Source organism: Aptenodytes patagonicus, chromosome 6 (assembly GCF_965638725.1).
Source record: "Aptenodytes patagonicus chromosome 6, bAptPat1.pri.cur, whole genome shotgun sequence".
In the NCBI taxonomy this organism is placed as follows: Eukaryota; Metazoa; Chordata; class Aves; order Sphenisciformes; family Spheniscidae; genus Aptenodytes; species Aptenodytes patagonicus.
Window position 1 is genome coordinate 21584850 of NC_134954.1, and position 12583 is coordinate 21597432.

The 12583-nt window shown below is 43.4% G+C and overlaps 1 protein-coding gene across 1 annotated transcript; it reads right to left on the reverse strand.

Moving 5' to 3' along the window:
• Positions 1 to 5311: 5311 nt before the first annotated feature.
• OTOL1 (otolin 1) lies at positions 5312 to 9435 on the reverse strand. Its single transcript, XM_076340672.1, has 4 exons — positions 9084 to 9435; positions 7344 to 7433; positions 6347 to 6418; positions 5312 to 6207 (listed from the first exon to the last, which is right to left on the reverse strand). Exons 1-4 carry the CDS (start codon positions 9433 to 9435, stop codon positions 5312 to 5314), a joined length of 1410 nt encoding a protein of 469 aa, XP_076196787.1.
• Positions 9436 to 12583: the final 3148 nt, after the last annotated feature.

Below are 12583 nucleotides of genomic sequence, written 5' to 3' on the forward strand. Positions count from 1 at the left end.
AAAAACACCATAGATATCTCAGTTCTAGAATGACTTTTTTTTTTTTTAATTTGAGTTGAAGTCTGGAGAGTCTCAAAACAGGTTGGTTTGGGGGCTGCAAAACAAAGCTTAAACTGAGACAGATTAGCTAAAACAAAGCCAGTGCATTTTCTGTCTATCCTCAATTTTATCTTATTGAAATAAGAGATTTAGAGTTTTACCCCAAATGTGATGGCCTATAAAAGGAACAAAGAATGAAAGTTCCGGCTGCAGCAAGTGGAACTTCACCCAGAAAGCTTTTTTATCAAGACAGAAAAATCCCTGCTTGAAAAAGAATTCATTTACAGAAAACAAGAGCAATTCAAAGTTGTCATTAAAATACACAAAGTGATTCAAATTTACCCCAAAATTTACTTTGCAACATTTAATATGTGCATCTAAGTTCAGGCACCTCTATAGAAGACCATAGCTATCGTTAAATCAGGCCTTGTAACACTGTGCAAGAGTAAACCCTTTTCATTTGGAAATTTAATCATTGCATGGTGCAGACTCTACCATTCTGAAACAATTTCAAGTAATATATCTGAAACTCCAGCCTCAGAGGTACAGCTTTGCAGACAGGGCACATAAAACTGTGACAGAGCTCTTACTGTGAATAAATAATGGTGGCTATATCTAGAAAACAATACCAGCCTACACACCACTTGATAAATATCCCCTATTAAGAAGCTCCAGCATTTTACAAGCATACTGGATAGCTAGCAGTGATCACACTGTAATCTATTTTAATTCACATTGAAAAGTGTTTTTTTCTCCTTTCAGGAGAGAAAGTCTTTCTGCAGCCAAGTAGTTGTAAACAAAGTTACAGATCTCTGAAAAAATAAGACATATTTCAGCTGAAATACCTCAGTTTGGATTATTATATTGTGTTTTCAAACCTACTATGAATTCCTATCTTGAAGTCAGCATGCCTTCACTGAAACACATCCATTTTCATCCAAACCAGTCTATAACAGCAAAGCGCTTGCTTACCTGGCTGCTGCCTGGGACACAGCATGTTGATCCAGGAGGGAAGGAGGAAAACCTCACCAAGGATAGCTGCCTTCTACCAGCCAAGGCCACCAAGGCATGGTTTCTGTTCCCAAAGGACACAGTACTCCTGGCTGGTGGGATATTATCCTTTTTATTAACCAACACAGCAGCCCTCAGCTTTTGCAGGTGGCCTTTGTTCTGGGGCAAACTCAGCTCAGCTGGTGAGCAAGATGAAATGCCTGAAAGCAAGTGGTGGCTCTCAGGAGCACAGGGCAAAAGCCACAAAACAAGAGCAGGAAGCACAGGGAGACCCAAGCTGCTTGGTGTAGGAGAGTGCCTCTGATGTTCCTCTGGGCAAAAGCCACAGCCCTGCCAATAAAATTATGAAAATAAGTGCTAATATTGTGGCATCTGTGTAACATCTGAGACAGGGATGAAAAGGCATGAAAAATACCAGAAGAGAGGTGTTTTTCTCTGGCAATCAGAACAGCTTTGTTATCTCGTTAGAGCTGATTGTGGCATGATTTGTGCCAGGCAACAGTGAGTTCAGTGCTGCCCTGACACCACTCCAGATACTTTATTTACTTTGAGATGAAAGCGATGGCATAAAGCAAAGCTGTATCAGATAGGAGCTTTATCAAAGTATCAAGAATGATTTTCCTTCCCACCAGCGTACTCCGTTTTCTGAGGTTAGGAAGAGTGCTTGCAGCAAGGAGTTGTGACTGCTCAGGATCCATCCGATATCCCTCACTCTCCCCTGGTTTTATACAGAGGACTTAGTTGCCTAACTCAGGGCTCCAGTATGTTTTTGCTAGCAAGGCACCCAAATCCTTCTGTAGATTTAGCCCTCAACATCCTGATTAAAGAAGCAGCTACTTTTTATGTCCTTACATCAGCTTGGAATAATTTTTCCTAGTTATTGAAAACAGCTGCTCTTCTGATTAGTACACTGAGCATTTATTTTCTCTTATACCAGTGTCAAACTGCTTCACTGCAGCACAGACAGGAGACACTTATTTCTACAAAATAAATCTGCTAAATAGAAGCAGAAGCAAAATGGAAAAAATATTTTGGCATTTTTTAGCAGTGGTACACAATGAGACAAAGCACATTCTCAACGAATTCATTCACTGTCGTTCTGACACGTCATGAAAAAATGAGGAAAGCTATATAAAAATGAGGGCTTTTTTAATACTTCAAAACTTCCCACAGAACAGTTTGCATCAGTTAAAAGTTGTTGCAGCAGAACACTTCACCAAAGAACCCCCACAGCAGTGAGATTGCAAATGCTACTGCAAAAAAAATTACCTTTTACAATGGAAAACGGCTTGGATTAAAGTTTTCTAGCCAAAAGGTCTCAGGGAGGCTACCTGGGAGCAGGCAGGAAAGGGTAAATCCCGGCACTGCAGCAGGTGGAGACAGAGCTGGCAAGACCCACAACCGGCAGCATTTTGCACCCAGCTAGGCAGCAGCTCTGCCCGTCTCCTTCATTTCAGCCCTCCTGCCGATCTGCTGTGTTTAAAGCTCTGAAACCCTTTCAGCAGGGAGGTTTTACATGGCCTTTAAAAGACAGAAAAAGCCTACCGAGGCACTAGCCCCATGAGTCTCTGCTTGTAAAAGGAGGAGGTGTGTACACTTGTTTGTGTTGAAAATTTCAACTAATTTGGGGCAATTTTTGAGCCCAGCTGTGGACTGATCTGATTAAAGGTACTTGGTTAACAAACAACACATGGTTTGGCCAAGATACCAAAGTAGAAAGAAAAATAATGTAGAGAAACTATATTTTCCATGCATTATTTTTAATTCAATTTGGTATTAGATAAAGATAACTCCCTTTCTGCAAAGATCCATATTTATCCAAACCACCTCTCACTGTGCTTAACACACTCAACTTTGCAAGATAGTTTAATGTATTTTAATTCAATTTTAAAAAAAAACTGCTTTCAAAATAAACAACACTTTAAATTGAACTAAAAGTACCACTGGCACAGCTATAGACCCTGACAAACTTACAAATATGAAGCAGCTGTGTGTTATTTCAGTAACTTGTATGCATGCTTGTTGCCTTCCCAGTCAGGGTTCCAGGCAGAAATCCCTTCCGCTGGTATGTAGTTAAAGATAAAATATGTCCTTAGCACAGGAGCCGGTACAGACTGCCATCGCAGCCCTCCCATACCCGATATGGGGGTTTAGAAATCAGTGAGATTGTGTCACGTGCATCCCACGTCCTTCCCCAGGATCTGTGAGTCTGGACCTTTGCACAGCCTGAATTGTCTCCAGCTGCTCATATTAACGTGCTCTCAGAGCACCTTTGCAGGATTTAAGCAGCTCAAAGTCTCCTAATCTGGTTGCCCCCTCCATGGGTATATTTTATGCAGAGATTTTTGGAAGGATTGGGTGCTCTTCTAGTTTGTATGGTGTTGCCAGCTCCTCTTTTCCTCAGAGGACCAGGCAATTAATTTATGGAGAGGATTAGATCTGAGCAGATTCTTGAGAGACTCTGAATTTTTGCATTGCTTTCTCAAGAGCATTTGTAGAGGTTATTTATACAAAAAGTGTAAGAAACTTCAGCAGGAGAAGAGAAAATTGCTAGTCAGATGTCTATATACCACCATCTGCTACAGGGGCTGTATGGGAAGCAGCATGAAGGCACAACAAAAGAACTGAGGGTGTTGTGGCAGCAGGAATCCAAAATTATTATTACAACTTCTTGGTTTTCCTCAATATTTAACAGCTGCCAGAGAATTCGTAAACTGAAACCTGCATCTTTTATATACTTAGTACTCTGGATTTGACCCACATAGGAACTAACTCAGATTAAGTACCAACTTTTTAACAAAGCCAGTGCATCTCACATTTGAATTACTGATATTGAAAGAGGGCTGCAAAGCTGATGAGTTGAAGGACCCTTTACATTTACTGGTTAGATAGGATCAGCCTTTTAAAACTGCCTTGTTTTTATCTTGAAATTTAACAGCAGTTCTCTGGTGTTAATTTTCTCACTGTATTAAAAAAGTCTCAGGAACTCTTCATCTTGGTGCCATGTAAAAAAAAGACATTAGGGACAGGGACATGATTTATGATGGTATTTAAATATAGTATGGAAATCATGATGGCAATTTAAGCAAGGAAACTGAGAGCAATGGGAATAGTAGCCTAATTCACCCTGTCCACATTAGGGTCAGACCCAGCATTCACCAAATCACGGGGAAAATGTCCCGGGCTTGTAACTGCCTGAGAAGACAAGTAAATCCCAGTGCCACTTAAGGCTAATTATGGGACTTGAGTTTTATTTCTCAAAAAAAGAGTGATTGGAACAATTTTGTGTGCCATAGTTAATATGCCAAAGGTGGTGTAAAATTACTACAATGGCAGAAGGTGCACTAATAAAGAAATATATCCAATCTGATATCCAGAGATTATTTAATGTCATACTTTTATTTCACAAGATTCAGTTCCATTTTGGTAAACCAGCTTTTTAAAAACATGCCCACACATCCACTGGGCTGTCACACCACCTTAGGACTCGTGTGACTGCACCTGGCTGCCTCCTCCTCCTCCCCACGGCCAAGAGCCGACGCTGCACCATCAGCCAAATCATTAGCAGCTCAGAAGCAGGGGCTTTCTGAGTAGCCTAATAGGGTGGATTAGGCATCTCAGTTACTTTTGAAAGTTTCAGATATATTTTTGCCTAAGGAAAATAGTTAGGGTTTTTTTACACTGATCAAATAGTTCTAATACTCTTTTAGACAATCCTTTATATAATTCATGACCATAAAGTACTAGATAAAACTGATTCAATGATAAAATAACTTTAAATCTTTTAATGTGATTTCAAGAAACCTACTGCTCATGTTCACATCTGATTAAGCTCTACAAAACAAACTCTGCAATCTTTACCAAAACCAATGGTTATCAGTACTGATTTCCAGAGGAGTTTTGACCATGCAAGGATTGCAGGAGCTGGCCTGACTAAAATTGCAGTTGGGCAATGAGTTTCATTACATAATTTGAATAGGCTAATTACAAACTTGAAGTCTGTGATGTGAAATCCCCTCCCCGTGCCGGTCCTGCTGGCGTTTGGACAATGGTTTCTCTTAGCCATCATCCACCTGCACAAAGGACATGTCACTTCTTGGGGCTGCTAGTTAAAACTAATCCATATTTTGCAAATATAAATATTTTTGTCAAAAGATCACGAAACCTAGCAAGTAAACCAATATGCTAAACTGATGCTCATTTCACCTCTTGCAGGCAGAAGGAAAGGCATGTTTCTCAGTAACATCTTTGCCCTTTGAATCTATAGCAGGATCTCAAAAACATCTGGATACAGAAGAAACCCCGTGAAGATGCTGTCATCCTCAGCACTGACGTAGACCCCGTTCCAGTCCCGTGCAACCTCCAGCCACACCTGGTCGCCCACGCTCAGCTTCAGGATGGTCAGGAAGGACGCCTGGTCGATCTCCTGGCCATAGAGTGTCTCGCGGGCTTTGGCCACCTTCCTGCTGCGGGCGACAAGGCTGATGCGGGCTGGACGCCCTCTCACTGTCAGGTGGTAGGCAAAGACATACGCCCCGGGCACACTGCAGTTGAATTTCCCGGTGGAAGGGTTGTAATCTTCTTGGTCATTGTACAAGATCTTGTCAAATCTAATGGGGACGTTGGGTGGAGGGAAGGGCTTGGACAAGCCGGCACTGAACGCTGATCGCAGGAGCTTTGTGGTGTCCCCTCGGGCGCCCTTTGCCCCACGGGAGCCTTTCTTTCCCGGGGCCCCTCGGCCCCCCTTGCTGCCGGCGACCCCCTTGGGCCCAGAAGGTCCCGTCACACCAGCAGGTCCCAGGTCCCCTTTTTCACCCTTACTTCCTTGCTCGCCCTTTTCTCCCTGTTTTCCATCCACCCCCTGAATACCCTCAACCCCCATCTCCCCTTTGCTCCCTTTTTCTCCTTTTGTCCCCCCTTCCCCTCTTTCTCCCTTCGCACCTCTCCCCCCTGGCTCCCCACAGTACCCCTTCTCCCCTGTGTCTCCCTTTTCCCCTTTGTCACCCCGTTCTCCATCCACTCCCGGGTCTCCAGCATCCCCTCTATCTCCCTTGTCTCCTTTGGTCCCGTTCTCACAAGTGTCCCCTTTGGACCCCTTTTGTCCCTTTAGTCCAGGGAAGCCATAGTTGCCCTTATTGCCTTTTACTCCAGCTTCACCTAGGAATAGGGCAAAGTGGGGGGAAAAAAAAGATTAAAAACATTAGTATTGGATTGCTTTGGAGAGGGAGGGGCATCACCAACAGCAAAGGGAAAGGTCAGTGCAATATTCCTAGCTTTCCCAGCCCGTGTTACGTACCTTGCAGCCCAGGTTTGCCTGGATAACCAGGGTTTCCACTTACTCCTCGTTCGCCTTGCTCCCCCTTGCCTCCTAGGACAGTTCACCATTAATATACTGTTAGTGATGTTGTCTGCAGCACAGCAATCATTGCACTGAAGATGACTGGTACCATTTTGCATGTGTCCCTCACTTCATTAATAAAACAGAGATGAGCAATGCGTGTTTTCAAGAAATGCCTTCAGAAACCTCAGCTGAATCTCACAGCACCAAGCACCATCACGCAGACAACTGCATCTCACCCAAATGTTGGATTTCTGACTCTAATCAGTGTCTTGTTGGGAGGCAGTTGCTGCTGTTTAATGGCAAGATGGAGAAGATGACAGCTCTGCATTTCTCACTCCATGATTGCCAAAAGTCTTGTTCAAGAAGTGAATCAAAGCCTAAGAGACCGCACTGACTGAACTGCGCAGCATGCTGCTGCTGATTACCCCCATTATCAGCTTTGCTGTGTGCTTCTCCGCGACCAAAGGCAGCCGCAGGATCCTACCAGTGGTGTGTGGCAGCAGGACAGAACTGCTCCAAGCCTGAAATGAAGGGCAGGGTTTCCTTTCAGTTACTACTGATGGATAATAATTGCTCTCCATCTTAGCTGAAGTAATTTTGCCTGAGATATACTTAAATTGAAATGCAGCTTCTACACCTGCGTGTAGCTTCCATGGTGTTTTTTCCTACTTATGTCCCTAATCCAAAGCAAATTGAACTCAGTTTTTAAATGCCCATTCAGAACAAGGAGTTTCAAGTGAGATCTTTATGAGCAGCTGTTCCTATACCACCTGCACATACACTACTACCATCTGAGTTATTGTCCCTGCAGTAATGCCAGCTAAATCTCGCAAGGTGTCAATCCATATCAGCATACTCCGTTTCCTTTGAAAAATATTTTTTCCTGTAATTTTGTGGCATTCAATGAGGACAACGGCATCTGTTTTCGAAATGAGCTGTTAGTCTGCTTTACCTCTTTCTCCTTTAGAACCTTTTGGACCTTGAGGACCTGCAGTTCCCGGCAGACCTTGCAGACCAGCATCTCCCTTCTCCCCCTTGGGACCTGTAACGTAATCACATCAAGAAAATTATCTTAATAATTCAAAGGTTTAAGTTTATAAAGAAAATTCACAATAATAGCTAGGCAACATGGCATCAAGGGATGCATGTAAGGCAAACTCTGTTTCCATCACCCTGGGAAGAGCTGACTATTTGGCATCACACAACCAATGCAAAGAAGATGTGAGACAGATGGGTTTGGCCTGAGCCCTGCTCCCCTATGCGTTGCAGACACTGCATCTGAAACCCTACGGCAGGGTGAAAGGTGAGGGGTGGTAGGGGCAACGCCGCACTGCTCGTACTGAGATTAGCTGGGTGTGTGCTCACAGGTCCCCTGGTCAGGCACGCAGCTCCCCAACCTTTGCCTTTCAGCTACTGCAATCCCCAAATCTTGTAGTTTTGCATTTCACTCGTGGCTGTAGTTAAAGATTTTTTAAAACGAACTTCCAGCTGCCCTTGAGCCACAGGAGCTCAGACATTCATAAAACATCAGAAGTAATCTGTCTTTAATATTTGAGCGCATCTAAGGAGCTCCCATAGCTTCGTAATTGCCCCTCTCTTTAAAAAGAATTAAGTCTGCAAATATAAAAGTGGAACCTGGCAGACAGCTCCATACTGCATAAAGGATAGGTTGAAAGGCAAGCAAGCTGGCTTCAATCTTTTTTTACTTTTTCATCCACTTGGGAATCTAGAGACTCCCAGTGCACGTCTGGGAGCAGACTATGGCAGCTTCAATCATCGCAACACAACCCATTTGACATAAGGACTTTTCCATCAACACTCAAGAGATGTATGAGTGCAAACTCCCTCTGCAACCACTATAATTTCTATTAGCCAATCCCGCCCAAGCTATGGGAAGTGAAAATCCCTCAAGTACATTGTATTAAAAGAAAATTATTTCATGATTTTACCACCTTTCCTCAGATGAATAGTTTCTATCTCCAATATTAGTGCTATTAAAGTGAACATTTGCAGACTAATGCACTATTCATTATAGCGGTATTAGAATTAGGCGCTCTATAGATATGTATTTTAGCAGTAGAAAAAAGAGACAAAGTATGTCTTATAAAATATTCAGGTGCTCTATACGGAGCTGCCTCTTCTGAGAGCAAATAATTATTTTAAAATTTGAACCCAAAATTATTTTTGTATTTAACTTCCTCTTTTCCAAGGGGAAAAATTATCCAAGAAAAAGGGGCTTTTATCATAAACCTTCAGCAAAGGTACAAAACTGCTTGCAGGTAGTTTTGAGGGTCATAAAACCATGGTTGAAGCATATGTGAAAGTAAATCTGTGACTCCCAGGGGATCAGTTACAGGGACAGAGAATTGAAGAGTGTGGCCACATGGGGCACCCGCCAGCAGCGATGTGGTATGGGGCCAACTCTGCATGCACTCCCATGCCAGTGTGGTCCTCAAAGTGAGGGCCATGGGGAGGAAGCTCCTTTTTGGGGCTTTCCCACTCATATCGGTGTTTTGTAACATCTGGGATGTGGCTGGCGTGCACTTTTTTGCTCTGGCTTTACACGAGGTATAATCACATTTGGCATTTGCTGCACAAGTCCTGCTGATTCATTTCTTGAAGGAAAAGCAGGAGACTCCTTGATACGGTTTATGGGCTTTAGCTGAGACTCGCGAGACAGGCATCACTGTACCTGGGGGTCCCTGCTCCCCCGGCTGCCCCCAGGGCCCCACGGCAGGCGAGCAGCAGTCACAGCAGTTGAAGAAGAAATCGGCTGTGTCGAGTGTATAGTTCTCGAAGGGGAAGAGTGTGGTGGCCCCTCGGGCCGCGGGGCTCGGGGTGGGTAATTCGGCTCTGCCCGGTGCTGCCGGGAACAGGCTTTTCCCCGCAAGGGGGGTGAGGGGGGTGTGAGAGGCACCGTCACCCGCGAGCTGTAAGGGCTTCGTCTTCATGTACTTCACAGCTGGGGTAACCTTCACTCCCGCATGCACGGCAGCAACAACCAGCATCACAAACACCGAGATGGGCCCCCGTGCGCTCCACATGTTGGCAGCTGTAGGAAAAGATGAACGCAATAAAAAATTGTTGCACAACACCCCTTGCATTCACATGTTCCCCGCAAAGCCAGAAGACCTGCAGGAGTAGTGTCAGGCACATGTGGGCATCTGCCTGGAGGACTACGTTACAAAGCCTCACTTTTTATGGGGAAAGTAAAGCAAAATTAGCAAAACCTCCTGCCTGCTCACCCCTATTGACCATTGCCCTACAGAGCACTTGTCATTTGGCCGCTCCTGTTCTCTGTGGTTGGAAGTACTCCCACGGGTATCAATAGAAGTTCAAGGGACTGACTGAGAGTTATATGATCACTGGGACACATGATGTCTTTCTTCCAAGTGTATGATTAGGAATAATTCAGTAATGATTTCAGAGTCCAACACAACTGCACATTATAAAAAGGTTTGCTCTAAAAGAATAAATGGAAACAAAATGAAACATCAAGTATTCCAAAATTTTTATGTCAATTTTTTCTTTGTTACTGACTGGTTTTCTGGACTTGCATATTCTTTCAGTGTAAACTTTCAGGTCCATTCTTTTCATTTTTAAAGTGTTGATTTAGCTGAACCAGGAAGAAAGAACAAAGTAAGCACACATTTTTTCTTATAGGACAGATGACGCCTCTCAGATGACTTTGTCATATAAAGCATCTTTGTTTCTTTTTTAAACCAGTGTACCGACCTGTAAATACAAACGGAACAGACTCCCTTTCTTGCTGAACCTGTAATCTAACCTTCCTTAGCAGCTAAGGCACTTCATTACATGAAAAAGTCACCAGGAGAAACGCTGACCATCCTTGCCATCCAGAGGGCAAAAGGAGGTCTGACTCAAAGTCAGGTATTTGGGGGCTGGACTATAATCTTTCCATCTTCAAGAATTCAGTTTTAGAGGAAAGGGTCATGAGTTTTTCCATTTTCACACGAAAACAAATCATTTAATGGAAAATTGACTAGCCAGACAAAATCCCCAGTGATCACTGTTGCCCACTGCTGCTGTTCAACCCATTCTTCACTCCATTGGCTCCAGTAAAGGATAAATTATCCCTTCTCCATGCGTGTGTCGCATTAGGACAGGATAATGGGCACTGATTTTTGTCATAGGCCTGTATTTGTTCCCAACCAGCCCCTGCCAACCTTACCATGAAGAGATTAACGTCGGGATGGTTGGCACGGGAGGGCAGCACTCAGCGCAGGCAGGCAGAGAGGAGCCAGACCTTACAGCCAGCAGCAGGGAAGCAGCCGCAGTCACAGAGAAGGAGGGTCATCTGCTGTCTAGGAAGAGAAAAAAAGCACCAAATTCTCCTTTTGAAGAATATACTCATGCGGGAGTGTTTTGCTACTGCTGGAGATAACTAAATAAACCCATAACTTCCCGTTTCTTTGTTTTACTGTCACAAACCACTTCTGCAACAAGCTCTAAAACCAGACACTCTCCAGTTACATAGCCAGATTGATGGATTGCCATCAAATACTGGAAAAACATAATTAATTAATAAAAAAACTATACCTTACCAGTCTGTTTAGAAAATAAATTGCTCAGAGCAAGGAATCATTAAACAGATTTTCATTATAATGGGCAAGTCTGTTCCTAAAATGATTATTCCTAAATATATAAATGCATTTTAATGAAACTGAAATTTTTGACTTTTTCATTACATTAACTCACCACCACTGATTCTAAAATCATTCATTTGAATCCCCCCACTAGGAAAGATTATGATTCACAGTGGACACAAAATATGAAGAATTAAACTTTGCTGCAGTGACACCTCATTCAGTACATCTATATTTAATTGGATCTAAATTTCTACTAATTTTTAGCATGTGTCCCATAATAACATTGTAATAATACACTTGTTCTTTTGTTTGGTCCCTCAAATTACAGTATTTAGATATTCCAGTTCACAAGAGGTATTTAACCCCAATCTCCCAGCTTCAAATATCAGGGAGATGATTGCACTTTCTGTTATTTAATTATTTCAAGTTCTTATTCAGGGGAGGAAAAACACTAGTCCTCATGCAGCTATACATTCATTACAGACAGTAACTTTTCTTGAGACAAATTATATTGCCACTACGTCTTAAATTCTACTTCATTGCAAATATCCCGCCTGAAGACTAAACGACCAGTGCGTGCTATCTCCTACCTTATAAATGGTCCTGCTCCCAGGACGACCCCCCCTCAACAGCACTTTGAAAAAGGCAATCTTATTTTCAGAGAGAATCAGTTTTATTTGTGTAACAGGTATTCCCGTGGCCAATGAGAGCCTGCACAGTGCGGGGAGAAGGGGGAATTGGCAAAGTCCCCTGAAAGGAGCAAGGTGACACTGAAATCCGAGGAAATTCAAATGCTTTCCCCGGGCTGGGACGCTGCTCTTCACATGGGACTTTTTTGGCTTTTCCCCCAACACCAGTTTTTGGGGCTTTAGGGACACTCCTCTTTCAACACAGAGCATCATGTTTTAGTACCATCAGACTCAGTGTGAATTTGTCCATTTGCTTCAGCAGGGTCCAGGTTTCTCTCTTGGTATTTAGTGTGCAGAGTTTGGCATCTCACTCCCTTCCTTGCAGTGGGAGTTTAGAAAGGGTAAAAGAGAAATTACAGAAATAGCTGTATGCGATCATGAGTGCATGTGTGCACGTGCCTGCATGGAAATGCACTGAAATGGGAATTCAGCCTCAAATCCAGGCTGTCCCAGGTAAATACAGAGATGGAGCAAATGAATGCTTTCTGCTCCCTCCACTTCCAGTGCAGACCAGGGTAGCCGGGGCGGGGTTTTGTCCCCCTGGGACAAATCTCCCCCGGGAGGGTTGCGACAATGTTGTTCTTATTGGAACTGATAACCTCTCCAGATTTCATGGGCTAATTGATTTTCCTTGCTCTTTCCCAGCAATCACAGCACTCATTTCCTTCCCCGGTGACATTAAAATGGGCCAGCATTTATTCTTAGATTTCCCAACCCAGTTCAGAGTGCAGTATGAAACGCAGGAATGTGAGGTTGCCTTTCATTGCCTTGTCTTGGTGAAATATGAGCAAGGAAACCGCCTCATTCAATCACTCTGAATTTACTACATACAAGTACACTCAAAGTTCAGCTGCCAGACAAGAAAGGCTGCTTGTTTCAGGCAGACTGGAGAA

Excerpts from the sequence above, each read along its gene's own strand:
- OTOL1 (XM_076340672.1), bottom strand. The coding sequence starts at position 9,435 with ATGTGGAGCGCACGGGGGCCCATCTCGGTGTTTGTGATGCTGGTTGTT. Across the intron at positions 6,419-7,343 it reads AGGTTCTAAAGGAGAAAGAG|GAGGCAAGGGGGAGCAAGGC; the intron begins GTAAAGCAGACT and ends GAACTGTCCTAG. Across the intron at positions 6,208-6,346 it reads AGGCAAACCTGGGCTGCAAG|GTGAAGCTGGAGTAAAAGGC; the intron begins GTACGTAACACG and ends CCCTATTCCTAG.